Genomic DNA, 19,820 nt, shown 5'->3' with positions numbered 1-19,820 from the left:
CCGCCCAGAGAGCATCTGTCTGTGTAGACCGCCGTCGCCGGCCCCCTGGCACGGACCCTTCCCAGGCTTCGTCTTTCCCCAGGACGCTGCCCCTCCCCGCCTGCCCAGTGGCCTGTCCCGCTGAACCGCCTGCATCTCAGCGCAGCCCTGGGGCTGGCCTCGGTGTGGCCGTGGGCTGGGGAAACCGCGGCCTCACGTCCCGAGAGGCTGGGGGACGTGGACATTCTCCGTATGTCGTTTGCTTCTTGTGTGGCCAGGGAACGCTAGGGTGGCCCGACGACACCCCCAGGCCCAGACCCGTGGTCTGCCACCCTGGACACGGGCACCCACATGTTCCCCGGGCATCCGAGCCCGTCACGGCCACCGCCTGCCGACTGGGGCTCCCAGCCAGCTTCCCAGAGGAGGACCCTGGGAGTGCTCCCAACACCTCCTCACAGCCAGACCCTGATGAGATGCTCACCTCCCAGCCCACTGCACTTGCCCCTCATGGCCCAAGGGGTCCTCTCAGAAGGCAAGGCCGGTGGCCTCACCCCAACTTGGAGCCTGCACTGTGCTCTCCCCTCTTGCTCTGTGCTCCCCCCTCTTGCTCTGTGCTCCAGCCTCAATGCCTTTGCACACACTGCGACCCCCGCCCAGCACTGTGCCCTCAACCCACAGCCCGCTTCCTCACCTGCCTCAGCAGCACTCTCCTCCATCAGCTTTATCTCTGCCCTGCCCTCAGGGAGTCCCCTGGTGCCTGGGGGTCTTCAGTGCCCAGGGCGGCACCAGCACAAACAGGAGCTTGGAAGCAGATTGGGTGTTTCCTAGGACCTGGGGAGGCGGCAGAATGGGATGAACATGCTAAAGACACGGGCCCCTCGGGCGGTGCAGACACAGCAGTTCTGTTCTTAATGGCAGGCAGTGGGAACAGCCCAAACGTCCATCCACAGGTGATGGATGAACAAACTGCCTGTCCTCCAGCCTTAAGAAGGAGTGAGGTGCTGACGTGCACTGCAGCATGGACGAACCTCACAACACAATGCTCAGTGAGGAGCCAGAGAAAGAGCCAACCATGGTGTGCTTCTCATCACACGAAATGTCCAGAAAAGGCAAAGCCCCAGGACAGAGAGCAGACGAGTGGTTGCAGGGCGGGGAGGTGATGATTAGTGACAGCTGATGGCACAGGGGGTCTTTCTGGGGCAACAAACATGACCTAGAAGTGGTTGCACAACCTCGTTGCCATGCTGATTTTTAAAGGGTGGCTCGTGCGGTAGGTGAATTCCATCCCAATGAGGCAGTAATTGAGACGAGAGGACGGGTGGGTAAGCGCCCGATCCCGCCAGCCCTCGCCTCGCACTGGGCCCCGGGGCTGTGGTCTGCTCCATGAGACCACGCGGGTTCTGTGCATCTCCTGCGCACAATTTTGTTTTTCCAGTCTACGAGATTGTTCTCATCAGCGTAAAAGCACGCTGTTTTTCCCGTCCTAACAAAGCCTGTCTCTGCACCCAACTTCTCCCCCAGCCTGTTGTGTTTTTGGCCCCCCCCAGTGGCAGGATTCCTGGAGGAGTGGTCTGCTCGCCTGTGCCTCGTTCTCCTCCACTGCACCCGCGTCACCTGGTTCTGTGATGTTTTCGGGGCTCCATCCAGTCTGCCATCCTGAGCTGCTGCAGCGACCTGCCCGCCGCCCTCGTCTCAGCTGACGGGCAGACATCTGGCCTCCCACTCACTAGGGCCAATAACTGGGGTCCCCCGGACCCTTCTTCCTCTCACCCCGTCCAGTCCGCTCAGAAATCCAGACGGCCCCACACTCAGACGGTGTTCAGAACCCGAGCACTTATCACCACCCCGCTGCCACCACCAGGGCCCAGCTGCCACCCCCTCAGCAGCTCACTGCAGTCTCCTGTCTCCCCACTGCTGCCCTCGTACCCCCAGGGTCCATTCACCTTGCAGTGGCCAGACGGACCCTCTAGTCTCAGGTGGATCAGGTGCCACCTCCCCCTCCAATGGCTCCCATCCCAGAGTAAAGCAGACCCTTCCGTCTGCCTGTGGGCCTTCCTGACATGTGCTTGCCCCTCTGCTTCCCTCCAGCCTCCTTGGGCTTTGCAGAGCCAGCCACTCTCCCCCTCTCTTGTGCTGTCACAAGGCCTCCCTCTCTCCGTTTTCTTAGAGTCCTCCACTTTGTACCATGGCAGTTACACCATGTGTCACACAAGGCTTGTAATTTTATTATCAGTTTGGGTTTTTTCTGTCTTCTCCACCCCCAGGACATATGCTCCATGAGCACAGGGATCTTTGTTTTGTTTCATGAGGTCAGGCACACAGTAGGTGCTCAATATTTGTTGAATGTTGAATGAATAAAGAAAATCAGCAGAGATGAATTATGGTGAGAACCAGAACATATTTTAAAAGAACCACTTGGAGGGCCAGCCCTGTGGCTTAGCGGTTAAGTGCGCGCACTCCACTGCTGGGGGCCCGGGTTCGGATCCCTGGCGCGCACTGACTCACCGCTTCTCTGGCCGTGCTGAGGCTGCGTCCCACATACAGCAACTAGAAGGATGTGCAACTATGACATACAACTATCTACTTGGGCTTTGGGGAAAAAATAAATAAATAAAATTAAAAAAAAAAAAAAAAAAGAACCACTTGGAACGTTCAGAGGTGATAAACCCTGAGCAGGATAAACACAAAGAAAATCACCCAAGGCACATAATCAAATCATGGAAAACTGGTGACAAAAATCTTAAAAGCAGTTGGAGAGAAGAGGTGAATACAAACAGTTACAAAGATAAGAAAACAAGAGATTTCTGGGCTAAGACAATGCAAGCTTGAAGACAATGGAACAAAATCTTTAAGGTAGTAAAAGAAAAAATACCATCAACCTAGAACTGTGTGTGCAGTGAAAGATCCTTCCAAACTAAACTAAGATGAAATAAAACCATTTTCAGACAAATAAAAGCTGAGTGAGTTCATCGCCAGCAGGTCCGCAGTCAAAGAAGTGTTACTGGTGTTCTTCAACTGAAAGGAGAATGCCGTCAGGTGCAAACTTAGATCTATGAAAGGAATGGAGGATGTGTAAATGGTAGGTGTGTCACATCGATTTTATTTTAAATTTCTTTTATAAATCATAGCGTAAAGAAAATATAGCAACAAGATATTGTAGGGTATAGGACATCTGTGGAAGAAAAGTATATGACAACAATAGCGCAAAGAACAGAGGGGGGAGAAATAGTGGTATGTGCTCTAAGAGTTTCATTTTTCCATGAAGTGGTATGATGATGTTTGAAGGTACTTGTGGTAAAAGATGTGCACTGAACCACAAACAAGGAGGTATAGCTAAAAAGCCCACAAAGATGAAATGGAGTCATTTAAAAATACTCAGCCCAAAAGAAGGCAGGTGAAGACAGAGACGGGAACGGAGAGCAGGTGGGACACTGGGACTCAAGTGGGAGCCGACAGATGTAACCACAACCATCACGACTGGGTAAAAGGCAATGACTGTGCAATTGGATTAAGAAACCCAACTATATGCAGTCTATGAGAAACACAATTCAAATTTAAGACTTGGCTTAAAAGTAAAAGAATCAAGAAAGATACCAGGTGCACACACTAAGCCAAGAGCTGGAGTGCGGTGTTCACATCAGACAAAGTGGATTTTATAACCAGAAATGTTACCAGAGATGGGCATTTCCCAATGGAACAGGGGCGGATCCTTTGGGAAGACATTAATCCTAACCGTGCTTGCACCTGGTAACAGAGACTCGAAATACGGGAAACAAAACTGACAGACCTAAAGGGGAAGTGGACAAATTCACGACTAGAGTTGTAAATTTTAAGACTCTTCTGTCAGTGATGGAACAAGTGAAAAGAGAACCAGTAAGGACACAGAAGACTTAACAACTCCACCAACCACCCTGACCGACTGACAGTGGAACACGCCACCTAACGCAGAAGGACGCACCTTCCTGTGAGGTGCACGTGGAATGTTCACCAGGACACACATGAAACAAGACTCTAAATGTAGAAGGATTGTAACCACACAGAGTATATTTTCTAACAACAGAATTAAATTAGAACTTAATAAGAGAAAATATTTGGGAAATCTTCAAATATTTAGAAATTAGCCAACAGACTTCTAAATAATCCATGGGTCGAAGAAGACATCACAAGGAAAATTATAAAATACTTTGAACTGCATGAAAATGAAAACAACAAAAATTTATGGGATGTTTATATTAGAAAGGAAAAGCTCCAAATCAGTAATCTCATCTTCCTCTTAAGAAGCTAGAAAACAAAACAAAATAAGCAGAAGGAAAAAAATAATAAAGAGCAGAGATCAATCAAATAGAAATGGGGGAAAGCAATGGGTGAAATCAATCAATCAACCAAAAGGTGGGTCTTTGAAATGATCTATAAACCTCATAAGCCTCTAGCGAGACTGATCAAGAAAAAAGAAGAAACAAATGAGCAACATCAGGAACGAGAGGGAGCATCAGGACATATCCTACAGACATGAAAAATAATAGAGTGTGTCAGGAACAACCTGCTTAGCAAAGTACCAGCAAACCGAATCTAGCAATATACAACAAACAGAACACACCACAATTAGTGCGATTATCTCAGGAACGCAAGGTGTGTCCAACAATTCAAAATCAATGGATGCAACTCTCCATAGCAACAGAATAAAGGAGAAAAGTCATATGGTAATTTCATCAGATGAAGAAAAGGACATTTGACAGAATTCAACATCCTTTCATGATAACTCAGAAAACGAGAAGCGAACTTCCCCAACCTGATAAAGAACACGAGAACCTACATCGAATGTCATCCTTAATAGTGAAAGACAATGCTTTCCACCCAAGATTGGAAACGACACGGACATCCATTCTCACCCTCCTGTCTGACACTGGGCTGGAGGCTGCAGCTGGCACAGAAGGGAAGAAAAAGAGATGAAAGGCCTGGAGATTAGAAGGAAGAAGCAAAAAAAGCAAAAGTCTTTATTTGCAGACGATATGATCGTGTACATAGAAGATGCTTTACAATTTACCAAAGAGCTACGAGAACTAATGAGTTTAGTAAGGTCACAGGATACAAAATCAATTATATGTCTATATGTTACCTTATAGGAACAATTAGAAAGTTAAATTTAAAAGTTACATTCACAATAGTGTTAAAAATCCTGAAATAGTTAGGATTAAATTAACAAAATACATGTAAAAGATGTTCCCTGAGAACTATACGATGTAGATGAGGGAACTGAAAGGAGACCTGAATACAGAGCTCTCCCGTGATCAAGGACTGGAGGACTCATCTCGTCAAGGTTTTTAAGTCCCTGTTAGGGACTGAATTGTGTCCCTCCTCCTCCAAACTCTTACGTTGAACCCCAACCCCTCATGTGACTGTATTTGGAGGTAATTAAGGTTAAACGAGGTCATAAGGGTGGGGCCTGACCCGATAGGACTGGTGTTGTTATAAGAGGAAGAGCTCTCTCCCTCTCTCTCCTCTCTACCCACCCCCCTCTCTTCCTCTGTCTCCTCTCTCCTCCGCCACTCGCCTCTCTCTCCATGTCCATCTCCATCTCTATCCCTCTCTCCCTCTCCACATGAGGACACAGCGAGAAGGCACGTCTGCAGACCAGGAAGCGACCCTGCCAGCACCTTGATCTTGGACTTCTGGCCTCCAGGACTGTGAGAGAATAATTTTCTGTTGTTTAATCCCCCAGTCTGTGGTCTTTTCATGGCAGCCTGAGCAGATCAGTCCCAAAACTGATCTGTAGATTCAGTGAAATTCCAATTAAAATCTCAGCAGACTTTTCTCTTTTATTTTTTGGTAGACTTGGACAAGCTGATTCTAAAATTTATGTGGAAATGCAAGGGAACGATATTTATGATTTTTTAGCTGATTCTAAAATTTATGTGGTGTTATGAGAGGTTCAGGGGATTTGATCAGAGACGTAAAAGAAACTTTCCACTCCAAACAAATGGACTGAAGGTATATTTTATTATATAGAGGATAGTAAGGGCGATAGTCCGCAACAGATCCGAATACGTCAAATATTAAGGGGGAAAAACATCAGCTCGACTGGAAAGGGAAAACACCCACATCGACTGAAGAGAAATGACACAAATCAACTGGAAAGAGAAACACCAGGTTGACCGAAAAGAGCACACATCAGATCATTACTTCACAATAAATCAATTACTTCACATCAAATCAGTTACTCATAACATCCACGCCCCACTGCCGGGAGAGCCCTGTCAATCGACACGGCTGGGCAGGGATCACACGTCCTGGGCAAGGCGTCCCTTCCACAGGTGGAACTCTCACCAGGGCTCAGTTTCCAGCAGTTGTTATATCATCAGTAATTTTCAGAATAAGCAGTTACAGAGTTTGCAGAGCAAGCATTTAGTGTTTCCATGCACAAATGGTTATCAGCGGTGTACGTGCACTGAGTCCCCTGGCTATCGTCCCAGCCCAGTAGTTGTGTACGTGCATTGTTTTCTCTAGTTATCGTCCCAGCCCGGCACAGATGGCCAGTCCGTCCCGCACTATGACGCCCAAAGAGCCTTGAAATGTTACAACTTGCAACTCTCTCCGTGGGAGAAAGGCCAGTTCCCGGGAAAAGGCCAGTTCCCACCACACAGAAAGCAGCTTTGTATTTCTTTGTGTGCTGGTGGCTATAGGTCAATGGAGCGGCCAAACATGGCTGTACTCATGTCAAGACATGTGGAAACGCAAGGGAACAATAGAAGCAGAGAATAAGTAACACAAAAGAGACTCCTACTGCCTGGTTTCAAGATTTCCTTCAAAGCTGCAGCGACCGAGGGCCTGGAGGGTGGTGTGGGGATGGCCGCAGGGCAGTTACACAGAAGACAGCACCCAGCCATAGACCCAGATGGGTACAGTCGGGGAATTCCTTCCTTCCCTCCCTCCCTCACTCCTTCCCTCCCTTCCTTTTTTTTTTTTTTTTTTTTTAACAAAGGAGCCAACATTATTCATTGGGGAGAAAAAATGTCTTTTCGACAAATGATGTTGGAACAATAGGATAAACATGGGGAGGGAAGGATCCTCAAGATCCTCCTCTCACCACACACAAAAGTCAATTTGCAATCAGTTACAGACTGTGACAGTTGGTCCAGGGAAACCTCATTTAAAATGGAGTCAGGGGCCGGAAGGAGGAGCTCTGAGGCAGTGCCACTCGAGGTCAATTACAGGAAAGACAGTCAATTACAGACCCCAGCAGAAAGAAGTCATCAACAGGAAAGAACTGCCAATTACAGGAGGAAATGCACATTGCATCACAGACAGAAATTGAGGACCCCAGTGAGAAGCCATCACCACCCTGAACTCTTGCTTTTCTCCAATGGGCTTTCCTTCAAGATAACCCCTCCCAATTTCCTCCTTTTTCTCCATAAAGTAATGTTCCTCCCCCTTGCTTGTTGGATTTGCCCATGGTCCGCCATAGCACACAAATTCTGAATGCAATTCCTTGGCTATTCCCAAATAAACTCGTTTTGCTTGTAAAATAACTAGCTTTTATTTTTAAGGTTGACGAGACCTAAACATAAAAGCAAAAAGTAAACTTTCTAGAAGATGTAAGAGACTGTAAGTGTGACCTTGAGATACAAGTATTTCTTAGAACACAAAAAGCCAATAACCATAAAAGAAAAAATTAGTAAGTTGAACTTCACTAAAATTAAAACCTTTGCTGATGAAATGACACTGTTCATAAAGATAAAAACATATATCTGACAAAGGATCTGTATCCAGAATATTTAAAAAATTCCTACAAATCAAGCAAAACGAGATCATGGAAGAAAATGGGCAGAAGACTTGAAGAGGTATAGACTAACCAGTCAGCACTGGAAGGAGCTTGGAGTCGTCAGGGAAGTGCAGATTAATCCTCCGTGAGCGGCCGCACACCCCCCGCAGAGCTGCCTCGGGAGAGGAAGTGCTGGCAAAGCCGGGGAGCAGCCGGAACCCGACGCACTGCTGACGGATGTCACGGGGTGTCCCCGCTTCCCTAGGGGGTCTGTGGCAGCGGCGCCATGACCAGTCCTTCTACCCACGAGAAATGGGAACGACGTCCACGAAGACTTGACAGCGGTGTTCACGGCGGCTTCACTCAGAGTAGCTGAAAACTGGAAACCGACGTCCAGAAGGGGGCGGGTCCACACCATGGTGCACAGGGGAGGGGTTACTCCTCCGCGATGCACACAGGGCCACGGATGCATGCAGCAGCATGGAGGGGCCTCGGGCACGCGCTGGGGGAAACAGAAGAGCAGACAGGCTACAACCAACCTACGTGAAGGCAGAACTGATCTGTGGTGGCAGCCCCCGAGGGTGATCGCATGTGGGAGTGTGGGCTCCAGAGGAGGAGGTGCCGTGTAATGTTCTGGGGTCTGGGAATGCCGTGTGCCCAGGTGGTGACGTGTGCATACATTTACCAAAACTCATCCCACTGTTCACTAAGATCTGTGCATTTCAGTGTGCAAACTGGACCTCAGTTTAAAAAGACCCATAGTCAACAGGATGCCTGAAACCACGGCCTCCAGCGCCAAGCACAGGCAGGATGTGGGGCAGTGGAAGCCCGTGCTACACGGTGCATGTGAGCGGAGCAACCATGTGTGGTGTCTGGTGACCATGGGCCCAGCCACACCACTCCTCAGTACCTCCCCACAGAGTGAGTGTACGTGTCCAGCAAACATCGCGTGTAAGCGTGTCGACCGTGCTCTGTTCACCCAGTGGGACGCCACATGGCAGCGGGTGGCATGAGTGACTGCATCCCCACAGGTGAGCCACTCAGGGTGATTCCCTCTCTCAAGGTTCCAGAACAGGCTGAGCCACTCTGACGATGAAGGATGGTTGGGGAATGTTGCTGGGAAAGGACCTGAGGGCGGCCTGGGGGGCTGGGATGGTCTGTGTGGCTGCATGCGTGTGCAGGCATGCAGAACTTCATTACGAGCTGTATGTGCATTGTGTTACGCTTTGATAAAAAAGGAAAGAGGGAGAGGAGCAGGCAGGTGAGGGCCCTGCTCACAGCACCCCGCTGCCCACGTCGGGGCCCAGGGTGGCCGCAGCGAAGGAGCCCCATTACCCCATCACCGCTGACGACTCAGGGCGGGGCTCCGGGTGGAAAAGGCCAACGAGCAGGCCGAGGCGAGTCCGAGTTGCACAGGTCATGGGAGACCCCAAAGCAGAGCATGGCAAAGGCCCAGAGGCTGTGTCTCTTTGGGACGTGGACCCAGGGCATCAGGGAGCAGAGGAGAGGCGGGACCGGGCCCGGGGTAGGGGTGGGGACTGACAGAGGAGCCCAGGGCAGGCCAGGCAGGAAGAAGGCTGCAAAGGAGCCCACGAGGCACGGCCCACGTGGGGAACAGGTGTGACGGGGTAGCTGTAAGGGCCATGGAGACCTTCTGTGGCCTCAGTAGGAAACACTTAAGGCGCACCGGGGACAGAAGTTAATAGCACAGAGGGTGTCAGGGTCCGGGCACTGGGCAGGTGGGTGGGGCTGGCTCCCCGAATCACCAGTGCCCTGGCTAACCAGGCTGGGATGGTCTCTGGCTGCATCGGAGCCCCACTCTGGCCACAGCAAAGTAAGTTATGCAAATTAAGAGGAATTTGCCAAAGGGCAACTGGGAGCTCCCGGGACTGTGGGGGTGGAATGGGGGCCGGGTCCCCTCCCGGAAGGCAGGACCCCCAGGCAGAGGAGCCTCATGTCATCCAGCACCGGAGTCCTAACTTGGAGCCACCTTCAGCCCGTCCCTGCCCCAGTCCAGGGGTGGATCCGAGCAGCGGGAGGGGCCCTGGGGGTGGCCTTGCGCCTGGGACAGGAGCTCGGAGTGTGGGGCCCCCTCCTGGCCAGGCACCTGCTCAGCAGGAGACCTGCTCTGCTGCAGAGGGACCCCCGTCACAGGTGCTGTTTGGGGGGCGGCTGTGAGGCGGACGGGGGCCTGGAGCAGGACTCCGGGATGGAGCTCTTGGGGGCACAGCTGTGTCGTCGTCACATGGGGGCTGGAGGGGCTGCACCGGGGGCTGCCCATGGCCAAGCCAGGCCCCCGTCCCGCCCGCCGCTCACCAAAGGGGCTGGGGTGGGGGCGCAGACATGACCCGAGTGTCAGAAATGCACAGCAGCTTCCGCCTCACACAGAAATAAGAAATAGAAAACCCTTTTATTAACATGTTTTACATTTACAGTTTATTAGCTAATCAACATCAACATGCAAAAAGAAGCGCTAAATGCAAACCCCTACGATACGGTCAAGTGTGAACTACAACAGTTGTTTGATTTGAAAAATCATCGGTGGTTATTTCAACTGAACTATTAGTTTCTGTAATGAACAGTGTTTAGATCCAGTCATGGAACCATCTGGCAAGGCCTCTGCAGAAACGCAGTCCCGTGGACTTCCACGCGAATACATTCTCAGGCAGGAGATGAGGCGGCACCGACGATGCGACACTGACCCACGCGCGTCCTGATGCCGCGGGCAGGAGCAGTCCCTGCCCCTGCCGCAGCCTGGCGTTTTGGCAGCAGCTCTACAAGAAGTCACGAGGTCCCTCGTGGCACTGCGTCCCAAGTCGCTGCAGGTCCATCGGCGTGGCCGCCCCTCTCCCAGGCCACACGAAGGACCAGCCCATTCCCCAGGGTTCATCATTAGCAAAAGGGAGGAGACTGAGAACACGGGGAAATAATCCATTCCGACGTCTGACATGTTCTGAAGTTTCCCTCGGTGTGAAGTCAGTCTTTAAGGAAGTTTCTTTGAAGGTGAAAGTACTTTTCAGAAACATCAAACAGTTGACTCATGTTACAAAATCCTACCAATCAAAACGCTGTTTCAAGTACAAACCTGTTGCATCTCATTCCTTCTCTCCTAAGAGTATCTGTCGTTGCTCACTCATCTTTGGTCGCAAGAAACAGAAACGCCGCAGCAGGGGGGGCGTGAGGGTGAGGGGCTCCCCACCGTCGCCTGACCCCACGGCGCGCGCTTGGCGACTTGGGCCTACATGATGTACACTTTCTCAGCTTGCGAGAAGTGGAAGACTTCTTTGGTTCTTGGGCAAACAACTTTATCATCTTGACGGATGGAGAGCAGAGACTGAAAAATAAGACCAAGTGCATTGAGACAAGCCAATGCAACACGCATTAAGATTTCTATTAAAAATCCACACAACGAACTATCAGGGAATAAATCATTACTCTGCAAAGTTACTTCTGGAAGGTACTCCCATCAAGAAGCCCCAAGCTTCTCACCCACCCTGCCCCCCCAATCCCTCCTTCAAATGACAGCTCAGGGCTGGAGCCCATCTGCTCCTGCTGCAAACAGAGAGGGGGACAGCCCGCCCTCCCCCGGCCCCCGCCCCCTCCGGCCCTCACATTGTAGCCGTAGACGTAGCCGTTTGGCAGCATCATGGGCGGGTTGTTCTCGTTCATCACATCGCCCGAGATCTTGCAGACCAGGCGGGAGTTGGCGCAGTGGGCCATGGGCAGGGGCTGTGCCAGCTTGTTCAGCGAGCGGCTGCACACGGGGCAGTCGGGGCTCTTGGAGCTGCCGTCCTCCTTGTAGCACTGTCTGTGCTTCAGGTTAAGGAAGGGTCGCGGGGTGGCGGGCGACAGGGTGCATTGGGGCTGCTCCCTCCCAGCCACTCGGGCACCAGGCAGAAAGCCAGTGTGGAGTTTTCTTTCAGGCAAAGAAAACACTACATTTGGCAGGAAACAGCCTCACTGAGGCCTGAGTGGGAACAAGAGCCCAGGGTCCCTCCTGCATTTGGAAAGAGGGAACAGGTAAGCTCGGCAGCCCCATGTGCCCTCCCCACCCCGTGCACCGGGACGGGCTCAGGCCCAGAGAAGGCTGAGAGCTACAGAGCAAGTGCTTCTCTCGAAAGCGCTAGACATAGGCCACCCTGGCTCCCCGCCAGGCTCTGCTGGGCAGCAGCAGTGGCCCCGGGACAGTCATTAGCCCTCTGGGCCCCTGTCCTCCTCAACAGGACCCAAGTCCTGTCACACATGGGGCCTGTCCAATGTGCCCAGCGTCAGATGACGGTGCTGACAGATGATGACTAAGGGGTCCTGATGGGGAGAAACCTAGGGGCAATCCGGGAGGGGACCACATTCTGTACTCAAGAGGGATCTGCCATCTGGACAGAGGGACCCACATGCTGGGGTAAGAAGGTCTCAGCTCTCTGGGGACAGGACTGCTGCTCCATGAGATGTGACCACCATTTCATGAGTTCGAGAAGAGAAGACACTTGGCCAGGGCAACAAGGGCTCAGACCAACTAAAGTTGTAGAGGATTCCTGGGAATCTCATGGGAAAGTACTCTGAATGGTTGCAGTCCCAGCTGCCAGGAAACATGCAAACATCTGCTGTCTGATCACCAGGCAGTGCTCCTGGCACGTCTGGAACGAGACGGAGATGGAGCGGGCTCAGTGAGGTTTCTGCAACCAAGCGAAGACAAGACTCTCTGCCTCCGACCGTCTCCACACTGCGGAGCCACAACACAAGTCAGGAGCCCAGTCTGCAGTTGGTTCTCCCGACAGAAGACAAAGGTTGGCAAGGCGCAGGATCACGGACGTGAAGCCAGACCGAGTGGGGCCGAGCACAAGGGGCCCCCAAAGCCGGAAGGATACGGTGTCTTTATCGCCGAGAGGCCGGCCTGCAGGGTGAGGGTGAACACGGAGTTGTTTCCCAGCTGGTGCAGCCGGTAGTTGTCGTACCGGAACTGCTGGATCAGCATCCGCCACCGGGCCGGGTCCAGCAGGTCCTGTAAGAGACAGGGCAGGGCACGCTGGGGACCCTCTGGGGACAGCTTACAGAAGCACGCTGTCATCACTGACAGCACAAACCAACCTGCAGCTCTTTCCCCGTGGAGGACACAGGCAACAGACAAACCCCCCGAGAGCCCTCGCTGGGCCCCGACCTCCAGGCGCTGACGGGACCCCGAGACCTAACTTCCTGGAACACTAACGTTCCCGGGGACACGCTGCTCTGGAGGCCTCATGAAAAGAAGAGGACCCAGTGAGCTGGAAGGACAGCTGGGCACAGAGCACGCTCTGGAGTTAAAGGAAAAGCCTCATTCCAGAAAATGACTTGGTAAACGGGGCACGCACCTCCACTGCAGGTGGAAGGGCCACAGGACACAGAATTAACCCTGGCTGACGTCTGTCCCTACCATGACCCGGCTCAGACTCAGAGGTCACGTCCTCACGCCAACCAGGAGCCCGCCTGCGAGGAGGCGCCGTCAGCCGCCACGAGGCTCCTCCAAGTCCCAGTTTTGGGACACATCACGCTGCACTTCAACGTTCCAGAAAGTGTGTTTTCAATGTTATTTTTATCAAAACGAAGTCCGTGGAGGTTAAGCCGTGGTCCCGAAGCCCGCACTGAAGGTGACAGCCCCGGCACCAGCTCCCGAGACCCAACTCTTTGGCTCCGGGCGGCCGCCTCGCCCTGCTTCTCGTGTGACATCTAGACACGCGGCCGACATCCCACCCCGAAGGACGAGCGTGCTGTTGCCCTGACATGGCAACTCAGCCGCCTCTCGCGACTGCTCTCGTTCTCTGCTCTGGTCGCTCTGGCTTCAGGACACCCCACTGCCTCGACTCTCCCTTAGGTTTTCTGTACCCTGAACTGCCTGTTTCCTCCAAGCCCAGCTTCTCCCGTGTGCATCTCAGTTTGCGCGTTGCTGAATTCTTCTGACCATCGTTCACTGTTAAGTGTCCGTGGGCTGCGCCTGTCACCCGGCCGGCCTGGACTCTGCTGGAGACGCCCACACAGATGGAAGGCTCTGCTCCGGGGAGGTGTCATGCGCGCTGGCTGCCATGGCTTCTCCTTTGTGCTGGCACGGAGCCTTCCCCGAGGCTCGGCCCTCCTGCCCTGGAGGTGGCGGATGGCAGCACTCCTGGCTCCCTGCTGCCCTGCAAGGCCCCCTCAGGGAGGAAGGAGACACGGACTCCACACCCGTCCTGAGCTGGACGCCTCATCTCCAAGGGCCGGTCAGCCTTTCCTGCATTTCTAACCAATCTTCTCCAGAGCAGGGAAGAGACATGTAAGATGCTATGAGTTAGAATCTGAGTTGACTCCCCACCTGAAGATCTCTGTGACCTGATGATTTTAATTATAAGATATTCCTAAACCCCGTAGAACTTGTGAATTCAAGCAGGGTGGAGAAGCTTCCAGCCACCTTCCGATGTGAGGGGGGACCTTCGGAGATGCTTAGGTCATGAGGGTGGAACCCCCACGGATAGGATTAGTGCTCTTATAAAAGGGACCCCACAGAGCCCCTAGACCCTTCCCCCATGCGAGGACATAGGGAGAAGTCTGCAACCGGAAGAGGCCCTCACCTGACCGTGCCAGCACCCTGATCTCAGACTTCCAGCCTCCGGAACCATGAGAAATAAATATCTGCTTTTTCTGTGTGTGTGTGAGGAAGACCAGCCCTGAGCTAACGTCTATTGCCAATCCTCCTCCTTTTTTTTCCCCCAAAGCCCCAGTAGATAGTTGTATGTCATAGTTGCACATCCTTCTAGTTGCTGCATGTGGGACGCGGCCTCAGCATGGCCAGAGAAGCGGTGCGTCGGTGCGTGCCCGGGATCTGAACCTGGGCCGCCAGTAGCAGAGCGCGCGCACTTAACCGCTAAGCCACGGGGCCGGCCCCAATTTCTGTTTTTTATAAGCCACCTAGTCTGCGGGATTTTGTTACAGCAGCCGGAACAGACTAAGACAGGGGCCAAGACAGAAAACAAACCAAATAAATAAGCAATATACATATGGAAAAATGTGGATGCGGCTGTGGATTCAGGTAACAGGCAGAGGCTGGGAGTCTGGAGGTGCATCTAGAAGGAGCCTACACAGCCGGGAACGGACCCTCATGGGTGATGCTGGTGGGAGCACAGGAGGAGAGCTGGAGAGAGAGCCCTGTCTTCTGAGAGAATTCCTCAGGGGCCACAAGCAGAAGGTGGGTGGAAATGCAGACGGAAAAGGCCATTCTGGGAAGTCTGAGACGGAAGGAAGAACATGTTACTGGGAACCAAAGGAACGGCGATCATTGTTATACAGAGGCCAAGTGCTCGGCTGAACTGTGTTCCTGTCCCGCTGTCTGCGGAAGGTAGAAGCAGTGACGGATGAAATCGCATACCCGGCTGAAGCTGTTTCTGAGCAGAGTGTTGAAGGGGAAGCTTGGCTTCTCTTGAGTGTTTACAGTAAAATATGAGACGAGAGAAATGACTTAAAGATGGGATTGTCAGTCAAAAGGAAGAAGAGCTTGAGGATCTGGAAAAGTCTCAGCCTGTCCACTCTGCCAACACTGAGAAAGCCTGCGGAGGAGAGAACTCTCAGGGCGGGCCAAGCGATCCTTCCATAAAGAGACAGTGGGGGTGTGACCAAGAACTTAACCAGCCACCCCGCAGGAACACGGCAGGTCTGACCTGAAGGGGAGGGAGACGGAAGGAACGAGGAAGGCTGTCAGACTGAGATCTGACAAGACAGGACCACAGAGGTACTTGGCTGTCAACGTGCAATATGCTTCAAGATGGGAAGAAGGACCCGAGAGGCGATTCAGAGATCATCAGGGCTGCCCCTAGGTTTCAACAGGCCAGATGACCCCCCCAAAGCCACGGCGGCTGGTTAGCGATGCTGCAGGCCCACACCCCTGCCCAGACCACACCAAGACCACAAGGTCAAGGGCAGCAGGGGCCTCCACGGGGGAGGGACCAAGCACGGAAGACGTGCCCAGTGACCCTGGCACAGGGAAGAGAAAGACCACGACAGAAACAATCGAGGCTGGAAAAGCACCAGCCAGACCACATCTGTCCAGCTTCTGACCAAGGTGTTCCAGACAGAGAAGGGCAGGGAGAGGGCGACGGAGGCAGGCAAGGCACCAGAGCCCAAGCCCTGGGCTTTCTAGGCTGAACACGTGTGACGCTCTCTGATCCAGCAAAACAGGAACGAAACGGGAGAGGGCCACCTGGAGTGCTGGTCCTGCTCGAGGGTGGGAGCGGCCACAGCCCAGCCCTCTGGAGCCTGAGGGCACAGGCACAGGTTACCTTGTAGGGGGAGATGTGCGTGTCTGGCGGGAAGGCCAGCATGCCCATGACCTGGCGGACTTCGTCCAGCTGGCTCCCTTCGGCCTGACTGAAGTGCTTTCTTGCGTGTCTAGAAAACAAGACTTTGGTTCATCTAAGTTTGCACTGTCATCTTTAAGACTCTGAGCTCAGTCTACACCACAGCCTCAGGACCAAGGGAGCCCCACCCCGTGCCACCTGGGCCAGGGGCTGCCGGGAGCTCAATGCACTGGGCGCGACCCCACCCAGACGCTGGAGAGCAGCGTCATGGAGAAGCCCCTCAGGGAGATGGGGCCAGGCCCACGCACCAAGCGCAGAATCCCACAGAGGAAACACCCAGGTGCGGCAACCAAGCCGCAAAGGGCACCTGCCCGAGCCCTTCCATGTGGCCCTGGCTATGGGCACCAAACCCCGGCAACACCAACTGCACCCAGATGCCCCTGCCCCACGCCCGCCCTGGGACGTCAGGGAGGGAGCCCCACCCTCCGGTAGGGACCATGTGCCCATCTGCACGTCCTACCTCACCGCGTCCAGTCTCTTGTTCTGCCGGATGAGTTCAATGAACTCCTGAATCCTTAGGCTGAACTCCAGGCAGCTCTGGGGACAAAGGCACGACAAAGCTCAGAAGACGCCACTGCAGAGGCACGTCCCCGCACACCCCGCCAGACCAGCTCAACGCTACGCACACACCGCCACAGACACTCAGAGCCACCGGGAGGCAGGTCTGACGCCAAAACTGCAATGTCAGCCCTGGCCCACACTGTGGGCTCTGGTGTCCGCGGCCCAGCCTGTCCCTGCACAGCCTTGGGGCAGTGTGGCGCGAGCCGCACTGCAAACCCAGGGGCAATGGCCCCGAGCGGCCCCCGTGGGGCTGGGCCCTGGGCGCCTGACAGGAGTCACTGAGGGTGAGAAGCAGCTAGCAGTCACTTCGAGGCGCTGGGGCCGCGACTTCCCGAGTGTCCACGTGATGGCAGGTTCCCAACTCATTGAGGACGAAGCAGCTCCCCGGAATGTGTTATTACCAGGAAAGTCACACGAGCCCGAGCATGCCACGCTTCCTTCTCCCAACCCCACTCCCCTCCTCCAGCACAGCCTCGGCAGGGGCCTCGGACTCAGAATCGCGAGCTGCCGGGTCTGTCCCCACGGTCTGTCCCAGACAGGTGCTGCTCTGGGAGAGGCGGGCCACCCATGCCGAGGCCCTGACACCTGGTGGAGGAGGTGCGGGATGGTGGCACCTTGCACGGGCAGAAGAGGAGCAACAAGCGCAGAGCGGGTGAGAACCTGGGTCTCTAAGCAGGGCGCACCGGAAGGACTCGTGTCAGGTAGGGGCCCTACGGACGCCTGGGGAGAAGGTTCTAGCCAGAGGAAAGAGCCAGTTCGAGGCCCTGCAGTCGCCAGGACCAGGCGGGTGGGCAGAGGTGGTCAGACACTGGCTCCTGTGAAAGGCAGGGCCCCAGGGTTTTCAGAGGGTGCGAGGGGCCTGGGGCGGGAGCTGCTGGAAGGAGGTGGGCCAAGGCGGCTGAGTGTCTGGCAGGCGTCGGTCCAACGGCTCCGCCCGGGGTTCTGAGGGGTGCTAACCGTGCACTAGCGGCCGGGTCACTGGTACGGAAGCCTAAACACGAACACTGAAATCTTAGTGGCATCAATCCAATTTGGGCTAAAACTCTTGTGGCTGAGGGTAGGGAGCAAGCAGGCAAAATTCACTTTTGTAACTGAAGATGAAAAGCTGGATTATTTTACAAAAGAAATAATTTAAACTATATCTTCAACGTGGTTTCAGAAAACACTCAGTATTTCCCACCAGAAACAGTATGTGTGGAATTCATAGAAGAAGCAACTCTTAGGGTTCTTCACTCATTTGTCACTTTGACTTCCAGGGTACCCAGACCACAAGATGGCACCAACGGAAATTCCACACGGCCAGTAGTCAGTCAACCCTGCCCCCACCCCGAGCCTCCAGGGGTGCTCGCTGCATTCTCAGGAAGCACCTCAGCCGGACCCATCAGGGGTGCCCTCCATGCGGCCCCAGCCCACTCCACAGACACAAGGGTGGAGCACCGGCTGACGTGACTGATGATGGACTGTGCTGCCCAGAGCCGGGGGCTGGCCAGGGCAAAGGTGCAGAGAGCCACTCACCTGGTGCCCAGCACGTCCACACCACGGGTGCTCCCGGCAAGGCAGGTGTCCCTGCCCTCCCCCTCCTCCCCACCCTCTGCGCCCAGGCAGCAGTCTGGCCCGACCCCAACTGGGGGAGCATGTGCCGTGTGCTGAGCGGCAGGTGTGGCACAAATCATGAAGAGGAACGAAGTCCTGGCCCCAGTGACAAGCTCCCTTCAAAGGCCAGACCAGCAGGGGCCGAGGGGAGACCGGTGGGAAGAGGCCTTGCCTGCCTCCCCAGGGCAATGGATGATCTCCACTTCTGCACTCAAGGGCACTGGGGGCTGTGTCTAAAAGCAGGAGGGAGCCGCTGGGCGGACGTGCCAGACAAGCAGTGTTACGGGTAAAACTCTCACTTTATACAACTGACGCGTTCAAACACGTCGTTATTTACAACAGCCCTTGGCTCTATGTGGTTAACGGTCAAACGGTCCACTAATAGGTAAACTACACATGTACTGAAACTCCAGGATTCAGACTCAAACGCATAACACCACGATTCTAGGTGGTCACACCGAGTACTGCACGCTGGCTACATCCTGTGCTATCTGTGACAGGCATGGGGTGGCCACGTGTGTGGTTCCATCTGACATTCCAGACAGGCAGCGTGGACCCCGCTGCGCCAGTGTCGGGCAGTGACTGGAGGCCTGAGTCAGCCCACAGATGCTAGGATAACTGGCACACCGTTATCCCAGAAGTGTTCTCCAACTACGGGAACTTGGCCTCAAAGTTTCCTTTCTCGTCTGGAGTCTCAGGACTGATCTGAGGGGTCCCGCTTGTGTCTGTGGCCCCTCCATGCTCCTCTCTCCTCTCCCCTCCCCGGCCTGCGTGTGCGCCCACGTGTGAGCTCATGCACATACACGAACTGTGTGGTCTGTCCACCTCACCAGGGCGTCTTCCAAATGCATTGCTGTCTGGCTACTTGTGTTCTTTCAAGGCAAATGGAGAGGTGACAGGATCTGCTGTCCTGGATCCGGCTCCCCGCCCCCCGCCCTGCCCCCATGGCTGCGAGGCCCCACCTGAGACCCAGCCCCGTGGGCACGCCCTCGCCAAGCAGCAGCGTTGTCTGGGAGGCGACAGGGCTTGCAGAAACGCCCATGAAGACGGGAGGCCTAGCTTCCTTCTGACCTAGCTCCCACCGTGTGCGCAGCTGTGGGGTTGGAGCAGGCGAGCGGGCAAGAGTTACATACCACTTCGGGCTTTCCTTTTATGGTTTCCATACCAAGATCCTCACTCTCTTTAGGGGAGCCACTGGCCACTCTACTTTTCCGTCCTGTCTTCGCGTCGTGCTCACTTTGGCGGCCCTGAGTGGCAGAGAGTGTCACCCTTGGCTGGTGACTGTGTGCACACAACAAGCTCAACCGGGGAGGGGTTAAACGCACTCGGTTTAGAAAAAAGAAAACAAACAGTTTTTCTAACGGAGGCAGGGGAAGGTTAATACCAGTTAACCATTTCTGTAAGCCCCGCGGTGACACTACCTTTTAGTAAGCATGTTCAAATTCTGTAATTTATGTTTATGTGTCTATTTTTTAAGCTGCTTGTGGGTCTCAAGAAAAGCTGTATTTGAGAAGAATATCTGAGCCCGGAACTCGACACCCTTGCCGGGGGGCACCAGCTTCCCCAGGGGCTCC

At 54.0% G+C, this 19,820-nt stretch overlaps 2 protein-coding genes across 6 annotated transcripts in view; both read right to left on the bottom strand.

Annotated features, from left to right (window-relative positions):
* Positions 1-881, bottom strand: part of UVSSA (UV stimulated scaffold protein A) — a 32,630-nt gene extending 31,749 nt beyond the window's left edge. For 2 of the 3 annotated variants that reach the window (XM_087434779.1, XM_087434782.1), the window contains exon 1: positions 671-879. In XM_087434779.1, the coding sequence (XP_087290905.1) occupies positions 671-695 (25 nt within the window). In that variant the 5' untranslated portion in view covers positions 696-879. Of the gene's footprint in view, positions 1-670 lie in introns of all 3 variants that reach the window. The other variant, XM_087434780.1, reaches the window with a different exon arrangement.
* A 9,248-nt stretch (positions 882-10,129) lies between these two features.
* Positions 10,130-19,820, bottom strand: part of MAEA (macrophage erythroblast attacher, E3 ubiquitin ligase) — a 39,349-nt gene continuing 29,658 nt past the window's right edge. Inside the window, exons 5-10 of one of the 3 annotated variants that reach the window (XM_004432208.3) lie at positions 19,380-19,493; positions 16,553-16,629; positions 16,015-16,123; positions 12,604-12,737; positions 11,351-11,546; positions 10,130-11,072 (exon numbers count right to left, since the gene is read on the bottom strand). In XM_004432208.3, the coding sequence (XP_004432265.1) occupies positions 10,977-11,072; positions 11,351-11,546; positions 12,604-12,737; positions 16,015-16,123; positions 16,553-16,629; positions 19,380-19,493 (726 nt within the window). In that variant the 3' untranslated portion in view covers positions 10,130-10,976. The remainder of the gene's footprint in view (positions 11,073-11,350; positions 11,547-12,603; positions 12,738-16,014; positions 16,124-16,552; positions 16,630-19,379; positions 19,494-19,820) is intronic. The other 2 variants (XM_004432209.3, XM_014788812.2) reach the window with 2 other exon arrangements.

Source organism: Ceratotherium simum, chromosome 8, assembly GCF_057802395.1.
Source record: "Ceratotherium simum simum isolate JZ-2026a chromosome 8, ASM5780239v1, whole genome shotgun sequence".
In the NCBI taxonomy this organism is placed as follows: domain Eukaryota; kingdom Metazoa; phylum Chordata; class Mammalia; order Perissodactyla; family Rhinocerotidae; genus Ceratotherium; species Ceratotherium simum.
The sequence above is the reverse complement of the archived record's forward strand: the minus strand, read 5'-3'. Positions and strand labels throughout refer to the sequence as shown.